Source organism: Taeniopygia guttata, chromosome 4A (assembly GCF_048771995.1).
Source record: "Taeniopygia guttata chromosome 4A, bTaeGut7.mat, whole genome shotgun sequence".
NCBI lineage: Eukaryota > Metazoa > Chordata > Aves > Passeriformes > Estrildidae > Taeniopygia > Taeniopygia guttata.
The window spans coordinates 11,558,072-11,583,633 of record NC_133029.1 but is presented as its reverse complement, the minus strand read 5'-3'; the positions used below and the strand labels follow the sequence as shown (position 1 = coordinate 11,583,633).

Here is a 25,562-nt window from a genome sequence, read left to right as displayed (position 1 = left end):
CTTCAAGAGGCCAACACAGATTTTTGTGCAGCCCTCTGATAAACCAGACTGGAGAACTGATTTGGCTGAAAAATATTTTATGGAAAAGAGTGTTTTTAAACTTCATCTTCTGCCTCGCATCTGCACAGGCAGCTGCATGAACACAACACAATGGGTGGGGCAGGAAAGAGAACAATTAGCTGAGGTAGAGCTGCTTAAACCAATATTACTACTCCACAGAAGTGCACATGGAGCCAAACAGTCTAAATGTGCTATTTTAAGTACCCTTTTAAAACCCTCACCTGTTGCAGTGCCTATTAAAAGAATTTATACTAATAAGGCAAGGATTAGTTCACTCCTGCTTACTGATGGAGCCAAATTTTGGCTCATTGTTTCCTTGTTCTGGTTGATTCGTCTTCTAATTAGATTGTAGAAAACATAATGGAGAAACATAAATGATCTTTTGGCCCACTTAACAACAATCTGACTTCTGCTACAGTCAGTGCAAATTTTACCTCAGATTCAAAGGAATTAGATTGTGTCTGTCAGGACATAATTTCCCCCAGACACTAATCATTCTGATTATTTTGTTTTAGAAAGGCAATCCTTCAGAGCAGGGTCAGATCACTGAGAAATATATTTCTGCAAATAATTATGTGTTTCCTATAATAATTTACAGCTCTTTTCAAGAATAATGAATTGTGTTTTTTTAATTAAAACATTAATTTTTATCTGTTACTTTTCTGAAATCACTGGGGCTTTAGAACGAGGTGAGCAATAGTGCTAAACAGTGAAAGTCGTAAAGGAGAGCTACATCACTCCTAAATTGCATTGACCTAATTACATGACCATTCTTATTCTGTTGATACTCCTAAAGAGTTTGTTTTTCATCCAGAGTTCACTTGGGATATTTGACTGCATGAGGCACAGCACTGTCATAAACCAACAGGAAAGAATCTGCTGAAGTTAGCAGAGTATAGAAGTACATTCAGCAATTCTTGTAGTAAGAAATGTAAAAGTCTTTGATACTTAACTGAAGCAAAGGACCAATGAAACACATGTTGCAGTTAACCAAAGCCATATTACCCAAAGAATAAATGCTCCTTCAACTAGAAAAGAAAAATTTCCATTGAGCTATAAAGAACATTTGGTGAGTCTGCAGTTCTCTCCACTATAAGATATTTGATAATACAATTCTGTCTTCCCGATTCCACTAGTTTCCACAGTTGTGTTTGTATATTTGTTGTCTTTACATAGAGATTTAGTATGCATTATATGCACTGAGGTAAAATAGGAACACAATTATACACAAATACAGCAGAGAACATCAGCAGAAGTGAAAAAATGAAGGTTTTTCTCATGATTAAGTAACATACTTAGTTTACCCTTTCATTCAGGGACCATTTGCAATACAATATTTAATCAAAAAGTTATCATTATTCATTATTAGTACTCTTGATACTGCATAAGGATATCAGTCTTAGCTCTGAGCCTTCCAATGAATCTTCCAAATATCTGTCCCATGGAGCAAACAATTAATCTTTCTGTCTGCATCGTAAGCTTTTGCAGTTACTGAATATTTTTATAAATATTGGTGTTGAATAATATAGGATGTTAAAAAAAAGAGAAAAAGAAATCAGTATCTGGAGAAACTATTTTCCCAAAAGCAACAGAAGGTGTCACTGCTAACTGATTTTAAACAAATGAATCCCTCAGTGGAAAACACTGTCTTTGTTTTGAAAGAAACTTGAACATTGTTTGGGAAGGCAATTGGGTTCCCTTCTCAGGGATTCGCCAGCTCCAAACATAAACATTACATTTAAAAATGGAAAAGACTGCTTCACACCATCTAATTCTCCTTTCTGTTTGCTATTATTCCCTGCAGCTGTTTTAATTCAGGCTATGATTCAGAATCAAAGAAAGAGGAGTTTAGGCCAGTATTTGGACAGAAAACTTCCAAAGGACCTTTTAACCCATTATTATAGGAGGCCTAGTAATTAAATTTCTTCATATACATCATTTAAGATGCTGCCAAAATTAATATAATGAGGATGCTAGAGGAACCATTTCCATCAAGAAATGCAAAACTGAGTCTCCGTGCAGTTTGACACTGAAATCTTTCTGTATACTGCATTTCAGCTTGTGTAACGGCTGTCTCTCTAACCTTGTGATATTATTTTAACTCTGTGTGGCAGTCCTCACTGCCTTGTCTTCCTCGATACTGTAGTGCTGCTATTCTATGTTAAACAGCTGTTACATCCCATGCCAGAGATGGCTGCATAACACTGACGGGTGAGGTGTTATTTTCTAAATATACTTACAGATTTTGAAGTACTTTATCACTGTTTGCAAGTCTCTCCATCCATTCAGATATATATATGTGAGACTAATGTAAAACAGTAATATAAAACACATTTCCCCTCCCTAATAAGCTTAATTTTTGGTTTCTGGAGAACAGCGGGAACTCACATTTTTTTTCCTCCTGGACTTCCCTTCCCTAGAGGTCCCTGCCGGGCCGCCCGCACCCAGCGCCGTGGTCGCACCGGGTCATGGCTGCTGTCTCTGCAGCTGCGGGCCTATGCTGCGAGCGGCTATTTACTGCTTGTGAAGTAACTGCCAAAGCTGTAATTAAAAAAAGATATATCATATATAGATATATATACATACATTTAAAGCCCGTGGCTTTTAGCCATCACGATTGCATGCTTAATAGCTGCATCCAAGCACTCTCTCTAGGCTCCCAGCCTGGCGGCTCCAACACAGCCCTCCCCTTCTTTTCCCCAGAGAAAGGCATTTCAGGTCACTTGAATTATTTAGCGGGGTGTTTTTAACCATCTCAAGGGCTTTGCTCCTGCCGCGCGGTGCCTGCAAAGCTCGGGTTTGTGGGTTTATTTTTTTTTTATTTCTTTTTTTTTTTAAGCACGCGAGGTGGAGTTCCTCCACTTCCCTGGCAGAAGGAGGAGATAAAACGCGGGGGGAAGGCGAGAGGGGCGGCTTAGCGTGTAGAGGGGAGGGGAAAGGCCGCCACACCTGCGGGCCGCGCGGCCCCCTCAGGCCCGGCCCTGGCCGCCGGGACCGCTCACCGGGTCGCTCTAACGCAGCTCTCTCTGTCTCTTCTCCCCACCCCCCCTTCCCCGCCGATCCTCCTTCCCCTCCCGCTCCTCATTCATCCTCCCCTCTCCCGCCCCCTCCCCGTGCAGGCGAAGCGGGCGCGGCAGGAGGCGGAGCGGGCCGCCGCACGTCCCCCGGCCGGCCGGCCGGCCCCCCCGCCATGGGTCGGAAGCGCTGCGTGGGGGGAGACGGCTCCAAGATGGCGGCGGGTTGCTGCGGGGTGAAGAAGCAGAAACTCTCCAGCTCCCCTCCCTCGGGCTCGGCCGGCCCGGGTGGCGGCGGCGGCGGCTCCCACTGCGGCGGGGCGGCGGCGGCGGGGGGCGAGCCGGGGGCGCTGCCCCCGCCGGGGGGCCCCCGCCTGAACGGCATCGGGGGGCTGGCGGGGGGCGCCGCCGGCTGCGCCCTGTCCCCGCCGCTGCCGCCCAGCTGCGGCGGGGGCCCCGCTGGCCTCTCCCCGCCGGCCTCCTCGCTGCTCGCCTCCCCCGGCTCCGGCGGGCCCGGCTGCAGGAAGATGGTGGTGTCGGCCGAGATGTGCTGCTTCTGCTTCGATGTGCTTTACTGTCACCTGTACGGATACCAGCCCCCGCGGAGCCCCCGCTTCACCAACGACCCATAGTGAGTATCGGCGCGACCGCCCGCGTGGGCGCCTCGTGCGCGCCCGTCCCGCCCGGCTCCCCCCAGCCGGGCGCCCTCCCTCCCTCCCTTCCCTCCCCGCCGGCTCCCGCCTCCCGCCCGGCACCTTCCCCGCTGCCGCCGCCCGGCCGCTGTCCTCGCCTGGCCCCACGCCTGTCCCCGGGCCCGGCCCGCGGGCGCCCCCGCTCCCCGGGAGCCGCGCTGCCCTCCCGCGCCGGGCTCGCCCCGGGGAGCGCTGCGCTGCCCGCCAGCTCGGTGACTCCTCCCCGGCCCCTCTTGGCCCGTCGCGCACGGGACTCGCTGGTGACATCTCCCCCGTGATCCCTCACACCTCTGGCAGCGCCCTGCTCCGAGCGGCCGCCTTTGTGGCAGGCTCCGCGGCCACCTCCGGCCGCCGCGCTCCGTGGGCAGTGCCCTCTCCCCGCTGAACACAGCCCCCGAGTAGCTCGCTCCTCGCTTGTTTCACCAGTAGTCCTTACTGGGACCCCTTCACTAGGCAGCCTCTCGCTGTCCGTGTATTCTGCATGAGGGCGCGCCTCTCCTTCACCAGTGCTGGATGGTGAGTACCCAGTATAAGAGCCCTGTCGTGCGAGTCCCGGATTTGTGAGCACTGGTGTACCTGTACATTCCCCGTGCCAGGCACTTGTAACGCTACTTTGGTCTCATATAGTTCAGAGTCCTTGCTTTGTAATGACTCCTGAAGATCACTCAGTGTTAGACATCCCGAGTCCCTGAGTAATCCACCAAATCAGAGTTTTGAACAGATCACATAAACACCTGTTACTCCCATCCTCCCTCTGCCTCCCAAGCTTCCTTGCAAGAGGGTCCAACAGGGGCCTGTTTTATTCCCATCCCTGGCCACGCTTGTTCAATGTTTGTCTTGAGCCCTGTGCCCCACCGCCTTCAGAAGTGACCTGCCAGGACCGTGTTGCCCAGCATGTCAGCACCTGCAGCCAGCCTGTGCCGGGGAGCCGGGCATGCTGCTGCAGATAGAGCTCGACGCATCAGGGAGTAACTTCTCTCTGACAGGAAGTTCCTTCCTTTCAGCCGGGATGAGTTACCGAGTGACTGCATGATCCAAGTCTGTTTGATTGTAGAGTTAATGTAAGGGGTTGTTGAAAATGAGTTTCTGGTGTTTTACTTTTCTTTTAAATGCAATGGAGCTCGTGTGGTGAGTTTCCAAGCTCCAGCTGAGACTCGACTCAGTGTTGGTCCACCAGAATGCATGTCACTTTTTTACTCTTATATATAGCATGACTACCAAGTTTGTGAGAACCTGTGCTTTCTCAGTACTTAATGAGTGCAAGTTTTCTGTATATGTCCTGGATCCTTGTGCACCCTCACCAGTGCAAATGGTTATAGTGCAGTCTGTGTTTTGTTAATGAGATGTAGTGTATGCTTCTTGGTGTTTAAAAATGTAATATATTGATAATCTTATTTGTAGTCCTTGCTGTTCTAACACCCAGGATCTATACATCTCTTGCATACTTTCAGCTGCTGTCATGACAACCCAGCTCTGTGGATTCCTACTTAACCTGCCACCCCAGCAAGTCTTCCCTATATGCTCTTCATAACTCCTATGTGATTTCATCAGAGTACCAATAATGAAAGGAGGGCAGGGAGACTCCACTGTGAGTTTCTTTACCCAGGTCTTTTGCAAATCCGTGTCTGTCCTTCTGTAGATAAAAACTGTTCAGCAGCTGCTGCTCTGAGTAGCCATTTTGCTGTGCGTTGTCCTGTGTTTGTTTTCCATCCCAGACCACTACAGGCTGTAACATCAGCTTTTTGCTGTTTCACTTTTTCATTGCTGTAAGAGAGTTGAATTTTGTCTGTGTCTCTGTAACAATATTACCTTGGTGTTGTGTTTTTTTCTGTGTTGCAGAATCATTTGTTGAACAGATTAGTTCTACTGTCTGTTTTATTAGTGGAAGAAACTGAGGCAGGGGTGAAGATCTCAGCACTGAAATGATTTCCAGTAAGCTCTTTGATTCTTCTTAGTAAGCAGTAGATCACTTGAATTTTCCCCTCCTGCTTCTTACTTTAACAACAACACAATTGCAAACTAAGTAAAATTAGTTGATTTTTTCTGAAATTCATATGTGTTCTTCAGATTTAGTTGCTAGACTTGGTGAAAAGTTGCTGCATCAACTTCTGAACTTCTAGACTTCAGGAAGTGGCACTGTAATTAGAATTCACAATGTAATTTCTTTTTATTCCCATGCTTGTGCCATCATGCATGGTTGTATAAACCAGGGAATTATCTAACAATAATTTTGTATTTTCCCCTGATTGGTTTCAGAGTTTGGTTCTCCCTGGATCATTGCATGGCTTCACAAACATTTGTACCTGCACAAGTGTGAGGTGGAAATAAGCAAACAGATGGCAGAACTGCTGCTTTCAGCAGCCATGTGAGCTGATTATGTTGGTGCAATTGGGGATGCAACTTTGAAAAAGTTGTTCAGTATTACATGTAAAATTTTAGCTCGGTCAGTAAATTGCTCCTGCTAAGTGTTCAGAGGCAGCATGATTTCTAGCATTCACAAGATTAACAGACAGTCTTATAACTGGGTAACTCACAAGGGTTAGATGTTGACTTTGAAGCTGGCTTCATCCTGTACAGCAAAAAAAAAACTGAATGAAAACTGGTGTTTTTCAGTGAATGTGTGTTGCATCTTTCTGCCTCGAATTCATTTGGAGGTTTTGTCCATAGACTGAAATACCTGGTCGAAGAGCAGTGGCCTAAAATAAGAGTTTGTATGCAAATTATAGAATTATTTTTTAAAGTTATGTTAATTACAGGGAGGATAAAAGACCTGTGAGCAGGTATCCTCACACAAACATTACTCATATTCCTTGCAGGTCTTTGAACAATGAAACTGGGCATGATCAAAGAAAAGCAGGTGGCTGAATCACTTGGACAAGGGGTTCAGGCATCTTGTCTTTACAGCAAAACCTGCTTGTGACACATCTGGATTTTTCCGACTTTCTGATGGCAAGATGAGGACAGCATCAGGGCAGCAAATTCAAGGCAGTAGGAATGACTCAAAAAGCTTGTTTTGAAAGGGTGTGGGTTTTGAACTCCAGGGCAGCCCATACATGGATGAAACAGTTGGCATTTTCCTACCTCTGAAGTTCCTAAAGCACAAGAGAATAGGGTGTTGAGGGTATTGCTAGGGAGGTGTTGGGTTGGAGGGGGTGGTGACTCATGGAGTTAAAAGAAGATAGCTGGAAGACACTGAATCTCTCCAGCAGTGTTTTGTTGAGAATAGGCTGAGGAAGTTCTTCCAGCCATGGACTTCCTCTCCTCTTGTAGGCTCCATGGATCTGCTGACATTTTATTCTGTCACTCTTAATTGGACTTGTACCTTTAATTTCACTTCACTTTGGGTTGCTCTCTAAGCCACCCTTGTCCTTCTTTGCAGGATGTGTCCTGCAGGGCCTGTGTCTTGCTTCCACCAGTGCGATGGCTCTCATTCTTGAGCTGCAGAAGTTATGTAGAAATGACCCTGCAGTGTGAACACTGATACAAAATTTGAAAATTGCTGACCCAGACACAATTGTCTCTAGGACTGAGTGTCATCTAGACACTGTTTTTGAGACTCAGTTTGATGAGTAAAGTTACAGAAAACTGAACTTGTCCATAGAAATGAATTGTAAGGGGATGCAGGAAGAGTTGTAAAAGCATTTTAGCCCACTCGTTTATGGAGAAGGAAAACTGAGTAGCCTTCTTTCCCTGTGTTTCTTGCCTTTCTGATGTGTAACTCCTATCCCTTTATTGCTTTTCTGGTTTGGTCTTGTGCAATACACAAGACTGGCCATTATGATTAGTGGAAACAATACCATGTCCTGCCTTCCATTGTGGAAGTGGAAAGGAGGTGTCTACCAGTGTGAAGGTGCTCAAGGTTTACACTTGCTCACTGCTGTTTTCCTTCTAGTAGGAAAGTGTTTGAGTGGAAGTGCAAGAAGGTTGTGACAAGAGAGGGAGGATACATGTGTGAAGAGGAGTTCAGTTGAAGCTGTGCTGTGGGGAGTGAGGAGGACTTTTTTATTAGAATCTCACATCTCTGCTCACTGTACTGATTTCCCTTGGCACACAGAAATCATCTTTCTGAGTTTTAGTCCTGCACAATGTCTGCTTCAAAATCTTAATCTTGCCTACTTAATTTTAATATTAACATCTTCGTGGAGAGGACATTGTCTGGCAGTCCATCAGGTTAACTCTTTTGTCAGTTGTCTGCTTTTTGTAGTCCCTTCTTGAAGGTTTCCTGCTAGTGAGCAGGATTATTTTAGTGGTGACCACCTGTACTTGATATAATCTGTAAGGGGAATCATTTGTTCTACCCCCATCATCTTGTACTTGGTAACAAAGAACACAAGTTTGCAGCTGGAATGAGTGATGAGGCCTGTGCCCTGCTTCCCATCTGTCTGAAGAGCTCTTTGGGAATTGTATTCAAATGCCCAAATGAAGACTGGCTCACATCTTCCTCATCTCTCTGGGGACTGTGCTGGCAACAGTAGGTGGTTCCTGTAGCTGACCTCTGTACCTGTGGTGGTTCTGATGCTTTAGGGAAGCTGACAGCCCTGTGCACATGAGGATATGTTGCTGGCTACCTCATTCTTTGCTAGGAATAATCTGTATGGCTTGACCATCTTCTGTGATTGACCTCTGGATTAAAATGTTGTCCAGGTGATGGCCAGTTTTGAGCTAAAGACTTAGCTCAGAAATTTATCTGTTCCTTTCTTCATTGATGACTTGTGGCATTTTGCAGCAACTGTTTGTTTGGCTACAGGACAGAGATGCAAATCTGCAGCCATCTTAATGTGCCTGACTTTAGTATTTAATTGTGTTTTCAGGGCTAATTTACATAATCTGAAAGGATATGGGGTAGCAGTACTACACTACCTTAATATTTTGTTAGTGAAATTTGGAAACATTTCAATTCAATACAGTTTAAAAATACAGAGTTAGCTAGTCTTGTGGCCATTATTTTTCTCACTCAAAGACTTTAAGTTGTGATTCTACTTAAAGTGAGTATAACTTAATCTTGTAGTAAGGAAACAGTTCTAGGGTTACTGGATACTCAGGGTTTTTCCTTAGTTACTGTGTCTTGGTAAAGTGTTGGTAATGGTGGAGAATTGCTGGTAATTTAGATTGAAATAGCTTGAAATCTTCCTGTACAGTCGCAAAGCTGATTTTTTTTCTTGTTTACTGTCCAGAGCTTTCTAGTAAGGCATTGAAGAGAGATGAGACTTGTCTATAGTGTGTACAAATGCTTACACATACATGTGAATAAAAATGTTATGGCTTGCAGTTGATAGGGTTTCATGCTTTTCTCAATTTCTTGTTTCTTGGCTGCAGCCTGACCTCCAGCTTTAGTCTCTACAACTTATGGTAATATTGCACTTAACTCCTTGCTTGCTCTGGTATATGCTTCTTTACATGCTTTTCTTTGAAACTTTGTCTGGAAACTCAGAATTTCATTTTGTCTTAAAAAACCCAGCAGTGTTCTTTCTCTGCAATCCCTACACAGAGTTGAGCTGTACCTATTGTCATTACTGCTCTTAATGCCAGGAATATGAAATTTTTTTGTTTCTCTGCAGGACTTGGTTTTATGGCAGTGGAGACTTGCACTGTTTTGTGGCAGACTCAATAATAATAATAATTTATATTTATTGTTACAGTCAAATATTACACAACAGCTATAATGATTGCTTGGTCATGGCCAAAGATCAACAAGGAAACATACAGGGAAATGTTCTTTCATGTCTGTGTGTCTGTTTGACTTCATTCTGGTTTTCATGTGCAGGTCATGTGGATTTGTACAAGGTTCAGTATTTTCTTCTGAATTAACAGGATGTATTGGTCTTTACTGTTGAATGTTAAATGTTGGAATATGAAGTGCTAGTTCTTTTAGAGTGGCATTCCATGGTAGATGCTTTGAAAATATAGTACAGTAGAGAATGTGTATTTTGGCTGGCACTGGCAGTGCTCAGCAGGGAATTCCCAGCATATTTGAAAGCAGATCTAGTGAATGCATTTTGGTGCAGCAGAGGGACAGAAGGGATAAGGTTGCATGGCTTCAGAAAGAAGTTGCCTTTGCCAGTAGGTTCATCCTCTTGATATGATTGGTGAACTGAGAAAATAATGCTATGATAAACTCCAGATTAGGTTATCTGTAATTTGAGGACTTTCTCCTTCGTAAATTCACTTTAATGAGTTGTTCTTACATGCAGATGAGGTAGTTTCTAGTAATACAGGAAATCAAATCATTGGCAGTCTTAAGGATAGACCCTGGTTTTGTTTCTTTAGCTAAAAGCAGTCACCACAAATACTACGTGCTCTGATTCTCTGCAGTACTAGTTCTGTGGAAGTTAATTGTTCTCATATTCCTTGTAGGATGGAGAGGAGTCAGCAACGACCTCTCCTTGTGCCATCAGTCTGGTCATTCATTTTTATTGCCTCCTTTGGTTTGGTTACATTCACGTTGTTTGTCATATTTTCTTTATTCAATTTGGTGCTTTATGTTCCTGCTAAAGATTTTCATGGCAATTCAGATTTTAATATTGTTTTTGACATTTAAACTCTGTCTGTCAGAAAAATGTATTTTGTGTCTAGACTTGGTGTACTTCACACGTACATCTAAGTTCAGTATTTTTTGCTAGAAATTGTTGAAACGTTAATGATTTAAGAATGCAAGTATTTTATTTGGAGCTGCTGAAAGAGTATCTAGTTCTGCCTTCTTTTCAGTTGTGAGTTAAATATAATAGTAATGTTATCTAACACTGAATACTAAAACAAGAGAAATTTAATGTTGGCACCTTTAAGAAATGTTGGCACAGTTAAAAGATAACCAGAAAATAAAAATTTGGAGCCATGGGCTAGTTAATTTTGCTTATTTTACAGATCTAGACTGTGACCAGTTAATGAATGAAATGTAGTCTTCAGTTTTTGTTCTCTCAAAACTCATGGCATAATTAATAGAGCAAGCTCAGTATGTTATCTGTTTTTGCATTAAGTAGCTGTTTACAGTTAAGTACAAGTTTTCTGTAGCATCAAATTACTTCAGAAATAGAAGTGTTAGTTGTTTGATATATGTATGCCATATACTGGTGGTTTGTGGCAGGAGTCTCCATGGAAGGCAGGAAATATGTAAATTATTTAAAAATAATAGTAGACTCACCAGAGTTTGGCCAATACAGAAACTGTTGCTAGGCTGGAGGCCAAAACAAGTCCAGTCAGGCCCTGACCCTCTTAGCAAAGCATTATGAAAATGCTTGACTTCTTTTATGATGTTTATGCTCCCAAGGAGTGGGTTATTAAGATTGGTACTCTGCTTAGCATTGCAAAGTTTGCATTTGAATAACAAGATGGGGCAGCTCTACTGTGTTTAATTGACAAATTCTCAGAAACATGTCCTTGATAAGAAAGCATGCTGGTAGTGCAATAGCTCTCAAATGGAATATAGCTGTTGAGTTGGTCCTAGTGCTGCACTTCCTCACTGTGTGGTAGTACTCTGGTATATGCTGACTGACCAGAAGTTGGGCAGTTTATCAATCCAGCACTATAAAAATGTCAGCATCTTTCCTGGGCTAGTTGTCTGACTTTCTAAAAAGCCCTTCATTTTTGTGACTGGGGTGTTGGCTAAACAATCAATATAAAGGGCTTTATTTCTGAAGTGGCATACCTTCCTGTTCCATTGGTCAGAACCATATTTGCTGAGATCTTTTTTGTTTTGCATTTGTGTCATCCCTTCACAACTGGTGTCCCCTAACAGACTGCATGTCTGTGTCCATGCCTTAGAGGATATGCCTGAAGTTTTTGTAAGCTGACAGAGCTCTGGTAACTTCCTGGAAGGCAGTGCTTGTTGTGAGTACAATATTGCTTTGCCACGCTAAGTACTTGCAGCCAGGGTTATTAAAGTGCTAATTTCATGAGAATGACATCTTATGGAATACAGAACAGCTTCATGGAGTTGTGGCAAGGTCACTGGGACAGCAGCCATATCAACATCTGTATGTCTTCCCAGAGCACTCTTGTGTTACAAAGATGGAGTTTTCACAATCTTTAATGGTATATAAAATCTCTTTTTTGTTTTCTTTCCATTAGCTTGAAATCTGTGGCATCTTTGGCGAAGTTGAACCTGGGGCTGCAGTGATTGTAATATATATGCCCTAGACATACTCCTGTAATTTATCTTTTGCCCCCTGCCAGCAAAGATGTCTCTCTCCAGGCTTTGTTGGCACACCATGGGTTCTAGCATCTGTGAGGCTGTCTGCTTTACTGAGTGGTGCTTGGGGGCCATGTTTGAGACAGAAGAGAGAGGACGAGAAGGATCCCTGTCATAAGTTTTTATCTTTAGCACCAGTAATGCTTTTGTTTTATCTTTTCTGAAAATTAAAACACTTCCTGTTTTCCATGTGGGGCTTTGTACAGAGATAAGAATTCTATGGGTGAAGCTCAAGAATTCATGAGTTTTAAGTGTATTATTAAGGTAGAAAAAAGTGTGTGATTCTCCACTGGTGGACAGCATTGTGGGCCTGTGTAAATCTGGTTGCTTCCAGCCCCTTTTTCTAGGTAACTGGAAGAATATAAGAGTTGGGTGCCACATTATTTTCCTTACTCAGTAAGTGAGCACAAGGGTATGTTCAGCTGCCAAGGAATGGCAAGTTTGCAAGGCTGTTCTTTTCTGTATAAATGAACTTGCTGAAAGATAAACTTTTGGGAAAGATGATGCGCTATGCAAAGGTCCCTTGCAAAGACCTTTATGAGGAATAAAAACCATATTTTTGTAGTCTTCAATACTTTATTTGTCTGCCACGTTAAGTAGGCAAAGAAAGTGCTGCGCCAATCTTCTCTTAAGTAGTGTTTCTGCAGAGAGAATGCTGGGGGCTGAGCGGGTGGTTGAAAAACCCACAGAAAAGGTGTAGTGAGGAAAGAAGCCCTCTTCAAAGAGTGCTGCAGTGCCTGAAGGAAGGTGACTAACTGCAACTGAAGCATCTCGTAAGCGTGAGGGGAACAAAACTCCAGCAAGTCACTGACACAAATTAAAATCTGCAAGCCAAGCAGTAGAAGGTAAGTTCTTTTGGTACAGTGTTACAAGCAAACTCTGAAGAACAAAATGGTAATGTAGTATTAAAACTGATCCCTGATAAGATGCTGATAGAATGCAAAGTTGTAGTAATGAGGCTCACTCTTCCTTAAGAAATAAGAGCAGGATTCTGGATCTGATTCAGTTCAACTAAAATTGAAAAATAAACAACCAGAGAAGAGGCAGGCAGCAGAAATCTCGCATGGGATATTTCCCACCGTAGTATCTGAATTCCTCTAAAATACTGAGACTAAAATTTGAGAGAATACATAAAGATTGGGGCTGTTTATTGGGAAGGAACTCTGGATAAACCCAAGCATTAAAAATGAAGTGTTCTGAAGAAGGATAAATGGAACACAAATTACCTTTTTCTTAATTCACTGGAAAAAGGTTCAAGTGAAACAAGTATTTGTGTATACACTTAACCACTGTGGTCTCTTTGCACCTCAAGGATGAATTATTGCAGTTTTCTGTGCTTGGACAGCTTTAGCTTTTAAGGTAGAAAATTTAAGCCACTGCAAAAAGTAGTTCCCAGCAGTTCCTCTTTTTGGGAGAATATGAAATCTGTGCTTCAGGTTGTTTGGTGCCAGCTGCTTCTTTTTTTTCCCCCTTCCTTTTTTTCCTTTTGCACGATTTCAAGGTGTTAAGTTTCTTCACATATGTAATGTAAATGTCTTGGAATAACCTGCTCAAAGACTACCTACTACCCTTTGCCATCCTGCTAATTTAAGTATGCTTTCTTCTTTTTTAAATGTGTTGAGATGCTCAGCAGCAGCAGATTGTTGCTCATCCTGAGCTGAAATAGTTACACTAGACAGGGTAAATTAAGATAGAGGAACATGATGAACACTCTGCTGCTGCAATGTGAGATATTACTCTTTCTCTGACCAGTGGTCATATAAATGTATGGATGACAGATATACATCCAATACTTAGGCAACATAAGCATAATACACTTTCTTGGTTGTCATTTTTTGTAGAATGTTTAATGGAAATTGCTCTGGAAGGGAAAACTAGGCCAGTTCAGAGTGGTCTCTGACATCTTGGCACTAAATTTTAGGGGATTGGAGATGCCAGAAATTTCTTGGAAGAGGCCATTGCAGAGAGATCAGTAATGTTCAGATGGTTCCACTGCTAAGATCTGTACTTGTTTTTAAGTGATTGGATTAGTCAAAAGAATGAAGAGACAATCTTACATAAAAAGACTGAATGGCTGTTGGACCTCTGAGTGTTTCTGGGGCTTTGCAGGTTCTGTCCAGCTCTCTGTATCCAAGTTATTAGAGGAGGCAAGTGGGACTTAAGGATGAATCACTGCAGTGGTGTTTGGAAGGATTGTGTTCTGTTCCTGGCCACGTGATTATGGTGGACAAGCTTGAATGAGGTCTTCAATCTCTCTACCTTGTGTTCTTTACGTAAAAATAAGGCACCTCAACCTACTCTTCTTTGTCAGGTTAGTATAGAGAGAAATTGGCTGTTATTGCAATTGTTCTTTTTCTTGACTGGATTATCCTGCCAAGAAGCTCTCCAGACTTGGCTCAGGATATTTTTGCCTAAATTGGCAACTTGGAGGCATACACTTCTTTTTTTTTTTCCCTTTTTTCCCTTATTTTCATTTTTTTTAACTGTAATCTACTATATCTGAAATGAATCACAGTTGTATTCATGTTAGCTTGACTCCTTTAAAGGCTATTGTTGCTTCTCAAATAAGTAACAGAATTTGCAATGATTTTTTTTTCAGAATAGTTTTTTCATTTGGGGTTCTCATAGTCACAGTATTTTCCTTCATAGTTTAGGGTTCTGTTCAATGAATACTTTCCTTGAGAATAGTTCAGACAGTTTTAAATTTGCTAATACAAGTTGAAGACAAGACCTTCTGAAAAATCATACTGCATCTTGTGTTTCTGTTCAAGCAGTATGAACACCATTGTTTTATGGACATTTTGAAACTCGGAAGAGGGAGGAGGGTATGGTTACGCATTCCGTGCCCTGCTAGGGCCAGTAAGTTATGGTTGTGTAGAGACGAGTTCTCTTGATTTTACTGAGTGTTGGAATTGGAGATGAGCAGGAAGAAAAGGTAGGGTGGCAAGGAAATACAAGCAGTGACCTTATAATGATACTTCCCTAAATGTTTTTCTAGTCTTTAGGAACTAGTAGTTTGGGACATCTGGAGCCAGAAGTGATGTCTTTCACCGGTAATTCTCCCCAACACCTCACCCACCCAACTAGCAATGAGTAGGTTATAAATAAAGTTTTATGGAAGTGAAGTTGGAAGGAAGATGAGACTATTTTGCAGGAATGGTTTAAGTACTTCAGGGGCTATACTGTTAGAAATGGAATGTTAAGCAGCAATGTTTTTAAGAGTAGTGGTGCTGGCAACTTTACTGCTTTGCTTCAGCCACCTAATAAAATGAGTTTTTATTTGCACACCATTTCATGGCAGCAAAGAAATGAAGCAGTGTAGGAGCACAGTTTCTATGAAAGGGAGTAACAGGGAACTGAAAGACAGGCTCACCCTGAGGTGTCAGGGAGAGTTGTGGCTTCCACATTTACGTTGAAATGGCAGAAGGCTTCAAGTTGATAATTTTGAAATTGTGGTATGTGAAGGACTTTTAAAGCAAAGCTGCGATTTGGTGGGTTGTTTGTGTGGCTTTATTTATTATTTATTGTTTTTTAAAATCAAGATAACAGACCAATAAAGTGATATAGGTGATCTTTGCTTCTAGAGCTGGTAACATGGTGGTTTATCAGTGTTGTTATATGGTCATCCTGCTGTTCCTCCTCATCTCAGTTTAGGTTTCCCCCATCAGCTGAAGTATGCCCACTACTGCATGTGTTTCAGGCTTGGATGCAATTGAGGGAGTGGCAGCCTCTATGGAGCAAAACTGGAAAATTTATATTAAGTTAAACACTACACATATTTTTGTGGTGCAGTTGTAGGATACAATATTTTCAGAGAACTCCTGGTACTAATTTTGAAATGCTATATATATACTTTGCTGGTGTGCAGTGTAGTTGTATTTTGTGTTAGCTCTAGAAATGTGTCATTTTCAAGGTTAATTTTGAAGATGTCATTAGCTTTTTGCTTTCAAAAAATGTCTAGTGAAGAAAACCAAAACATGAGCACACAGATTTTGATGCGTCAAAAGTGCACTCTGGTTATTTTCCAGAGTTTTCAGTCTGATAGGATGATTTTTAAAATTCAGTTTTGACATTTGAAGGGATCTCACTGAAGGTTTCTCTACATAGTTATGAGAGACTGTATCTCATGCGGTGTTTGAGAGAGTATTTAATTTTAGAAAGAAGTGTTTAAGCTTTGTTGTGGAAACATTGTAGTGTCTTTGAGATTAATTCTGGGTCTTTCAGAATTTTGTTGTTCTTTAATCTTGTTAGTGTTGCATAACTGACTGTCTCATACAGTGTATTTGTGTCCTGCAAGCCATTTGAATGACATTATAGAACTGGGGTGCAATTTCCCAATATGACTTCACTCGCATGCCAAGACTACTATAGGCATAATTAATGTTCTGACTATAGTTTGCTGGTTTGGAGAAGTAATGTGAGTTAAATGCAGCCTTTGGATGAGGCTCCATGTCCAGGACAAACAAAACATCCTCATAGATGTGCCCCACACCCTCACTTGAATTACTTGCATTGATCAGTGCATGCTGGCTGTGCTGTTTCTGCTTGATAAGTCAGCAGCAGATACTCTGCTGCTTTTTGTTATGGTTTTTTTTTTTGGTTTTTTTTTTTTTTCTGAGTTTTAAGACTCATTTTTGCAGGGTCTTTTAGCATGCTAAATGCCAGAGCTGGCTTAAGGGATAGGATCTTCCCATGTGGTCTGGGGAAAGATGGGACTCTTGCAACCAGCCAGTATTAATTTTAGGCTGCTACAGACAAGAACTGTAGCTCAAGTTGTTTTAACCTGGATTTGTTTTCTGCTCTGAGAATGTAAATGCTCTGCTGGTTGAGACTGTAAGCCCATTGCTGTACCCAGCAGTGCTAAAGATTACAGTGAAGGGAATTTTTTTTGTTTTTCGGTGGACTCATTTCAATGAATTTTTCCAGCTTTTGGCACATTGAGCAGGTAGGTTGGTGCCTACAAGTACATTCAGAAGCTGTGGAAGACAAAACAATCATATAACATATTTCCTTTTGTGATTCTGCTGTTAACAGCATTGCCAGTTGTTTGCCCTACATCTTATTCCCCAGTCATCAGAACAAAGCTTACAGGCTAAAATATAAGACTTAAACTGGGACTTTTTTTTTCCTTGTTGAGTTCATCTGGGTACATCATAGTGCTTTTATGTACATAGTTGCAAACATTGCAATGTACTGCAAACCTTTGGATCATTATTTTAAGATAGTAAAGGAACCTGCAGTATGTAGCAGAACTATGTGCAGGCTGTCACAGAAAGTCTTGATCCCATTTTGGGTGCCTGAGAATTACATTTACAAGTAGTTTTTTTATCCAAAATAGTCCTGATAGTCCTAAAATAGTCCTAGCCTTGTGAATTGCTTCCACAAGTCTATCTGGTGTTTAGCCCAGTAACTTAAGGGATCCAGCAGTTGGGGGATATATAAGTTGGCACCAGCGTGGGGGAGAAGTATTGTGGCCTTGGTAGGGTTTTCTCTCAGAGAAGCTGAGTGTACTCTTTCCAAGAGACTGGTTGTCTGTGCTCAGTGATCTGATCTGCTGCTACCTTGCAGGGATGGAAATTGTGTTTGCTTTTCTGTAGTGTCAGTCCCTTTAGAGTCTTTCGTGTGCTCTGGAATTACACTGGCAACCTGTTGCCCAGCAGTTCCTCAGTGTCAGGTTTGGAACTGTCCTGTGCTGGCCCCAGTGAACTATGTCTTACTTGTCTGTTCAGCCAAATGCTTCCCCTGTACTTAATTCAAATTGACCTCATCCCTCTGACTTATATACTGTGAAGATAGGTGTGAATGTCTCCCCAGTTGCTTCACTCGTAAATACTGGGAATAGTGTTCCACTGAGCTTCTCTACACTGGTGTTGTCAATCCTCCATCCTTTTTTCATTTTGGTCTGCAAGAGACCCCACTGGTTTTTCTAGCTGGTTTCCAGCTTTCGATGTAGTTAAGTAACTTTGCAAGGTGCTACCCAGACATGTTAAGTTCTATTTCCTGTTTACTTTTGACCTACCATGTATATTCTAAACTCTTCTGTTCTTATTAAGCAAGCTTTCTGATTTTAAAAGCTGACTTCTCAGATTTGCTTCTTAACTTCCCCATTTAATCATGCAGTATATAGGCTTTTATTGCAGGGGCTGATGTATTCTTTTGACTGCTTTTGTTTTGCTTCCGGCTGTGAGTTTTTACTTGATCTCCTAATACAGAATTTTGTCTGCTTTTGTTTTGTAATTGTTTACCCCTCCCTTCAGGGTTGTGTGGTTTTGGGTTGGTTGGTTGTTTGTTTGGGTTGTTTTTGCGGGGAAACAGGTTTGAAAGAATTGCTAATTACTTTTTTTTTTACACTGTTCCCTTAACATTAATTATCCATGTGCCAATAGTTTTTTGTCTCACTGTATTCAGCTGTGATGTTGAAATATAATTGCATTGCAGGCACAGTTACATAGCAGCATTCTTATCCTTTAACTATATCTTGTGTACCATTAAAAACTAAGCCAAAAATTGGCTCTTTTCATGTAGATCCTAGCACTAATTTTCAAGGTAGAAATCATTATCTGGGGAAAAAAATCTGCTTGCCATTCTAATGAGTCACAGCCTTGACTTTACATCAGGAGATTTCTGTTTCCCATTGTTATTACCTTTCTTAAAGTTGAAAGTCTGTAACCTTCCTGAACTGGTAGTGTAGTCAATCATGCATCTTTATTACTTGGTTGTGTGACTTCTAGCCTAAGAAGTTAATTGGACTTCTCCTCACCTGTAGCACTTTATGCCATTAAATGTTTCTATAACCTTCACAGACAGTGCTGTTCCCCACCGGCCTGTTGTTTGTTGCTCCTGTTGGAATTGCTGAGTAAGCTGGCAGACTCTCAGCATTATCCTGTTTTGGTTTGTCCTCCTTCCACCAGATCTTGGAGATGCTTGTTACTTTGAGGGTGTCAGGTGAGGCCAAGTATTTGGGCTTCCCATGTGTTACTTATGAAATTCCTAGCCCTAGTGTGGCAGTGTTTGTAAGTTCTAAAACTCTTATTAGCATGCCAGTCTGGCTGACTCTGGCATGACTAATGTGTGTGCTTAACAAGTTCTTCCTGTTCCCATCATGCCTGAATCCTTGCTGTTTGTATCACTGACTTCCTTTCTCAGCCTCACATGTGAATCTGGCAGCACTCAAGAAAGTAAAACCATGGAAATCCTGAGTGTAATGCTTCTGTCCATCAAGCTGAGTTTACTTCCCAGAGAATCCATCCTGTGATTCTACACACTGCTGTTACTAGTGTGGATTCAGTGCACTGGGTTGTTTGGTTGGGTGTTTGGTTTTTTTTTTGTGGGTTTGTTTTGTTTTGTTGATTTTTCTTGTTGAATCACCAGGTAGTCGAGGTTGCTGCCTTTCCATCTGCTGGCTGCTGTGCCAGCTGGTTGTCAGATGTCACAAATACAACAAGCTGTGTCTCCAGTAAAGTCATCTGATAACCACACCTGCTTCTTCCCAGTCCTAAGTCTGTCTACTCCAAGGATTCCTATGTCAACAGGAAGCAGAGGGTGGATTGTTCCAGAGATTAACTCTGATCCATTCTGGGTCCACTTGAATGCTAGAGATGGCAAAAGGCATGATGAAGCATGGAAGAGAAAACAAGTAGGCAACAAAAGAGCCTTTTTCAATGGTATTGTTTGTTATCTGTTATAAAACTGCAGTGACGTCCATAAGAAGTAGTGGGATCTTTAAAAACTTTTTAGATTTGTTCCCTCATAATGAAGGCATATCCCTACAACTGTCAGTCTTCAAACAGGGAAAAAAATTCCATTTTTGGGAAGCAGAATTGCAGACAGCATCTCTGTGCTTTTGTGAACTTGTGTTTGGTAAGAATTGATGTTCCCAGTGAGGATCTGCTTTATTAGTGTCCCAGGGATGGCCAGTGGAAGATTCTGCTGGAAGAATGTAACAACAGGGAAAGCCTGTAAAGATGCTTCTGTATCCTCCAGTAATTTCCTGTACTAGAGCTGGTGTCTTTGTGTTTATGGGCTGTCCAATTGTATGGCTGGTGATGGCATGTAGTAATCAGTATACTTGCTCAGAAAATGATGCTCTGTTATCTTGGATGTCTGAAAGTAACTAAGTCATATCTGTTGCCTGCTTAAAATTGTAGCCCCAGTATTGGCTCTGTGTATTACTGCATCTTTGTGTCACTAACTGCAGTGTGTTCTCTTCCAAAGGGATCAGTGACCAGTCACCTGGCTTATTGCTACACACCTCTGTGTTGCCTGAGTGCTAAGTGTGTTCTTTTTCAAGGTTAGCATGGTTGTTCACCTCATGACCAGTTTTGTTCTCTCTTGCGTGTTGCATAATCTGCTAAAGCAATGTGTCTGAAAGCTCCTCTGCTTTTTTCAGCAGTAGTCTGTCCTCATGAAAGTAATTACCTCTCTTTAATAATCTTACTGCTGTTTCCTGTTGTTTAAGCTGTACTGCATGTGTTTCTTCTTGTGAGATGCAAATGTAAGCAGTCATCTCATTGCTCTTCTTTACTGCCCCTTTTGCCTCTCCTCTTTTTGACCTGAGGTTAGAGCAAATCTGTATTTATTTAAGCAGCAGCTCTGGACTTCACTGTTACTCAACCCTTGATACAGTCATTAGTGATTTAAGGGGTGGGAAGACAATGAGAGGCCATCCAGTGCATCTGAAAGCATGATACCCTGTGTTCTATACTTATGCTGACTGAGAGATGTCTGTCTTTTTTAAAAGCATCCAGTTTCCATAGACTTTCAAACCAGGGAGAACTCTGATTTTGAATCATCTTTATCAGTCTTAAAAGTACTGTCTTCTGTTACATCTTTATCAAAAATATAAATTCCATTTGGCTCTAATTCCATCCCTGTATTTAGAGTATCTTAAAAGTGTAATCTCATTGCTTAAATTAAATGGTGAAGTTCTATACAAACATGACTGATTGAATAGTAATTAATAGTAATTAATTTATTCCAGCTGTTGAGTTAGTGAAGTCTGAATTAGAGGGCAAATTCAGATTCTTCTGAGCCTTGCTTTTTTGCTCTTCTTGCATTATTGTGAGCTTCTTGAAACCACTTCCAAAATTATTGAATGCTTACTAAATTTTCAAAGCTACATGTTTTGAAAATACATTCTAAAAACTTGAAAGTAAATGCTAATGTATCTTCTTCTTGTGTGCTTCCTCATGTTTCAAGTCTTTTGCAAGCTACTGTTATGCAGTCGACCTTTAAAATATGTAATTTAAAATGAGAAGGAGCAATGATTTTTAAAGGAATAATTTTGAATGTTTGGCTGAACTGCAGTCTCTCCTGTCAGTTGATGCCTTGGCATATAAGTTTTGTAATACATTATTGCTATAAAAAAAAATCCTGTGCAGTTTCAAATTTTTCCTTAGGTTTCTTTAAATATTTCTGAATCCTTCCTTTGAACCAAGTTCCACTTAAGCAGAAAACTCCTGTGTGTTAATTTCTCACAGGCTTGGCAAACTCTAAGTTATTGGCATAAATTGTTTGTTCATCTGTTTATGTTATGCCCTTAGGTGCTTCTGTCTCAGCATGCATCATGCATTTGGCAACTAACAGAAAGCATTTTAAAGGCCAAATGGATGCCTTTATGGCTATACCTACTGTCTTGTTTGTATAAAGTGTCTGAACTTAATTAAGAAAGTTATTTTCCAGAACAAATTTCATAAGTTGCATTGCCTGCTTCTACTCACTGATATAGTATTTTAAATGAACAGTGTGTCTCACAGTTAGCTGAAATTCATTAAAATGTAAGTTATGATTCATCTGTAGCAAATATGTGTAGAATCCCAGATATACCTCTAATAAAATTTTGTGTGACCTTTTATTAACTGTAACTCCTGATTTTCCATTGATGGCTTGAGTAACTGCTTCAAGTAATACTTCAGCAGAACAAAAAAAAAGCAGTTTAAGAAAATCCAGTGGTCACTGGCAATTTGAGTAAAACTGGCAAGTCTAATCAGAGTGAAGAATTCAGTATCTTCACTGACGGTTGAGAATGGGCTCTCATTTGAGGTAATCTGTGTAGACTCTGAAGGTAGGAGTAATTTGTTAAGGTGCTGTCTGAACTCTATGCAAAACAATGTTTCCTGGCTCCTGGTTTGTAGTAAATATGCAGCAACTACTTGTGAACATGTTTTCCGTCTTAAAAGAATGGAAATAATGTTGTGGCACAAAGCTTCCAAACTTTTAGTGCTTGGAGAATGCTTTTTCTCTATCAAATTTAAAAACTAATTTTATGCCTGCATCATTCTGCTAGTGATAGAAGGGGAAACATTATACCAGTGCCTCAAAACTAATGTTTGCTGTATTCTTGCTAGTGACTTCTAAGGAAATAAAAATATACGAGCCAGAGCTATTCTTGCCAGATTTCTTTAGCACTGACTTCTGGTCTTCTATGGGGTAGAAGTTCTGGGGATCTTACACATTTTTAAAACATGTTGCACGTGGTGTTCTTAAACCATGTGGTTTTGGATATATTAATGGAATTTTAGGAAAGTTTTCTGCTGAATCCTTTCAAAGCATTAAAACTGCACAGGATTGTGAAAAAGTTACTGTTGAAAATACTTTCAGTGGAAGTACTTTCTCTCAATTCCTGTCTGTACTTAGAGTGATCACAAACTATACCTGAGATCTTTGGTCCTGAAATTGCTTTAACTTTGACTTGCAAAGCATCCAATTATGTTATTAGGGGAACTATTTTGCCCCCTTTAAAATGCTTTCCTTTGACGTGAGTATCTCTAATTCAGGACTGTTTGGTCCTTCTGGAGAGGAGTGTATCCGTAGTGTTGCTTTGGGTACGTAGTGCCAGTCCTCGATAAGCTGAAGAGTTGTTAGTTTGTTAATGGGTACATGTGTTTGAGCTCATTTTTAGATATGACAGCTGCTTGTGGTTGGAAGTTACCCACTTTCTTTGAAACGTGGGTGGGAAGGAGACTTTGGCTGGAGCCTATCTACCTTGAAAAATTCAAATGTAGCCAGAGTTTCTTGCTAAGTGTTTTCCTGATGTTTCTATTAAGAGCTACCTACGGGAACATAAAATCGTGTAATGTTGTCTGAGGAATGAGAGAGGTGGAAATACCAGCTTTGCTTTGTGAATAGTTTTTCTTAAACAAACCATTAGTTTCAAAGTATAATCTGAAGTTTGATTTGATTAAAAGAAGTGTAATGGATGACTACTAATAAAGGTATCAAGGAAACAAAAGTGTATTTCTTCAGAATATTTAAAAATGTCCCATAGAAACTCATAATTAGGTGACTGCAGATTCTGAAGTAATACTTTTTATGATTTGTAATGACACTGAATTGATTCATTAACTTCATAAAGTCTGATTTTTCTGCTCTGGTTCATAATTGTGCAATTGAGGAAAAAGAATTGCTTAAGTAGGTCAGAGCATAAATGTGAAGAGTTCTATAATGTGTATATATATATTGTTACATAATTTTATTAAATATTGCAAATTATGGTGCCTTAATAACCTGGAATGTGGTGACACTTGTTCTTGGGTGCTTTTGACATTCGAGCAGAATTTTATCTGGAGTTACAGGCCTTACCCTGGATGTGTTTAATAAGCATGTGTACTGTCTTGAAAGATTAAGCATTACTTTGGTAAGAGAAGTTCCAAAGAACCTTAAAGTCTTCTTTTCAAAATTCAAACCCCACTTTCTCATAGCTTTTTGCTGATTTTTTTGGGGGGAACATGCTGAATGCTCCAGGAGTTTTAATCAAAGTGAAGGTTCCAGAATTTGTGAAACAAATAGACACTTATTTAGTGAGGGTCGAGGACTTTCTCCCTGACTTGTAATGGGCATGTAGAATGCAATAACTTGAGTATTTCATTATTTCTACTCTCCCTTTTTAAAAACTGGTTGCAAAGGGAGATTTAAGTATGAAAAAGATGGAGGGAGAACAAAAATGGAAGAGAAAATGAAAGGGGTGGGGGAAGGGAAAGAAAGCCTAAAAACACATGGAATACAGAAATAGGCACAATGAGCAGAAGAATGAGTTTTGAAATGTAATGAGTTCAGAGCATGATGGAGGCAGGAGTACGCGTTTATTCTGTAATACCTTGTCAAATTGTGTGAGGGTGATAATGTTCATCAGAGGAGTGTTACATGTTAATGGCTTTGTTACAAAACAGTGGACAGTTCTGCAATTCCTGATCTAGTGCTTAATAAGAGCCAGAATCATCTAGGCCAAGTGCAGAGCCAACCTATCTGCTCTCCCACATATGGCACTGTGTTGCTCAGATAAACACAATCCCCTGGAAATAGTCAAGGGATGTCTGTCTTCAAGCTGCATTGCTCCAGACCTGTACTGAGATACTTGTAGGCACCTTTAATGAAAAGAATATTTATGGAACAATAAGCTTTTTTAAAAAGCAAAGCTGATTAATTACTGTCATTTAACTTTTTGGTGTTGACATAGAGATGGTTGGTTGGTTTTGAGGAGCAGGTTTCTGTGTGTTTATCCTGCTGGTCAGGACCTGCATAGGATTAGCAGAAGTTCGAAGGCTAAACCTGGCTAGTCAGAGGTAAATATGGAAGAGCAGGGGATCATGGTGTACATGATCACAGAAAATACCATGAAAATACCCTGGTGAGGAGCCTTGGCATCACTGTGCTGTGACCCTTTGTCCCATTCTGGTAGTTCTAGTCTACATTGTTAGCTTCTGTTATTTAAAACTAAGATAGATTCTACTCGACATTCAGAGGAAGGTGGAAAACTCTTCTCTTTTCCCACAGCTCCTTCACTTCTGTAGTATTTTGAGGAGCATTGAATTTTCCATTTTATTCTTTCTTGCTTTTTGATTCCTCCTATCTACTCTCTAATCATGTCCTCCCCTCCCTGTTTTGAGTCCTGACTTCATGCCACTGTTCTTTATCATTGCAAAGAGTATTTTCAATTTGAAATGACTAATGGTTTCCCTGTTGGATGGGTGATTCTGACAAGAAATAGTAAACATAAAAGCTGTGCTAACATTAGTGTTGCTAAGATCTGCAGCCAGGGAGCTGGAATAACCTTGTGATACTGCATTGGCTAATACTTGGGTCATACTTGGAACACTTTCTTCACAGCTGTATGGGTTAGAAACATTTTTAAGGCTTGATTTATTAATTATTTTTTAAATAAAAAAACCCCTCTCAATTAAATAACATAGCCATATCTCTATGTATCCCTTCTGGCCTAACTGCATAAGATCTCTGCTGGATACTTATTTTAACTTGATCTTAATTTCTTGGAGATACAAATGGGTTTAGTGACTAAAGCACAGCCCTAAGCTTTGATGCTCTAAAGATACGCAATTCTAAATTACTTCAGTTAATGGTCTAGCATCTGTCCAGATGTATAAACCTGATACCTGCTGATTGAGGTGTAAAACAGCTTGATGATCTTGTGTTTGTGGTAGATGAGAGCTGTGGTTGGAACATTGTTGAAGTGTTGTAATTTGAAGCAGTCTGAGCTGATGAACTGGTGTGTCTTCTTGGTTTGTGTGTGCATACTCAGCTGTGTGACACATCAGTCCCTTGTACAAACACAATTCATACCCAGTTGAAATTATAGTGTTGGGAATTCAAGGAAGA

General features: G+C 41.0%; 1 protein-coding gene and 1 long non-coding RNA gene across 5 annotated transcripts in view; one reads left to right on the top strand and one right to left on the bottom strand.

Annotated features, from left to right (window-relative positions):
- Positions 1 to 3,126, bottom strand: part of LOC140684170 (uncharacterized) — a 53,036-nt gene extending 49,910 nt beyond the window's left edge. Inside the window, exon 1 of the long non-coding RNA XR_012056001.1 lies at positions 2,449 to 3,126. This is a non-coding gene — a long non-coding RNA (uncharacterized lncRNA). The remainder of the gene's footprint in view (positions 1 to 2,448) is intronic.
- Positions 1 to 25,562, top strand: part of AMMECR1 (AMMECR nuclear protein 1) — a 93,453-nt gene that overhangs the window by 21,195 nt on the left and 46,696 nt on the right. For all 4 annotated transcript variants that reach the window (XR_012055998.1, XR_012055999.1, XM_030272647.4 and 1 more), the window contains exon 2: positions 3,180 to 3,705. Coding sequence is in view for 2 of the 4 variants with exons in the window: in XM_030272647.4 (XP_030128507.1) it covers positions 3,180 to 3,705 (526 nt within the window). In the remaining 2 variants the exon portion in view is untranslated. The remainder of the gene's footprint in view (positions 1 to 3,179; positions 3,706 to 25,562) is intronic.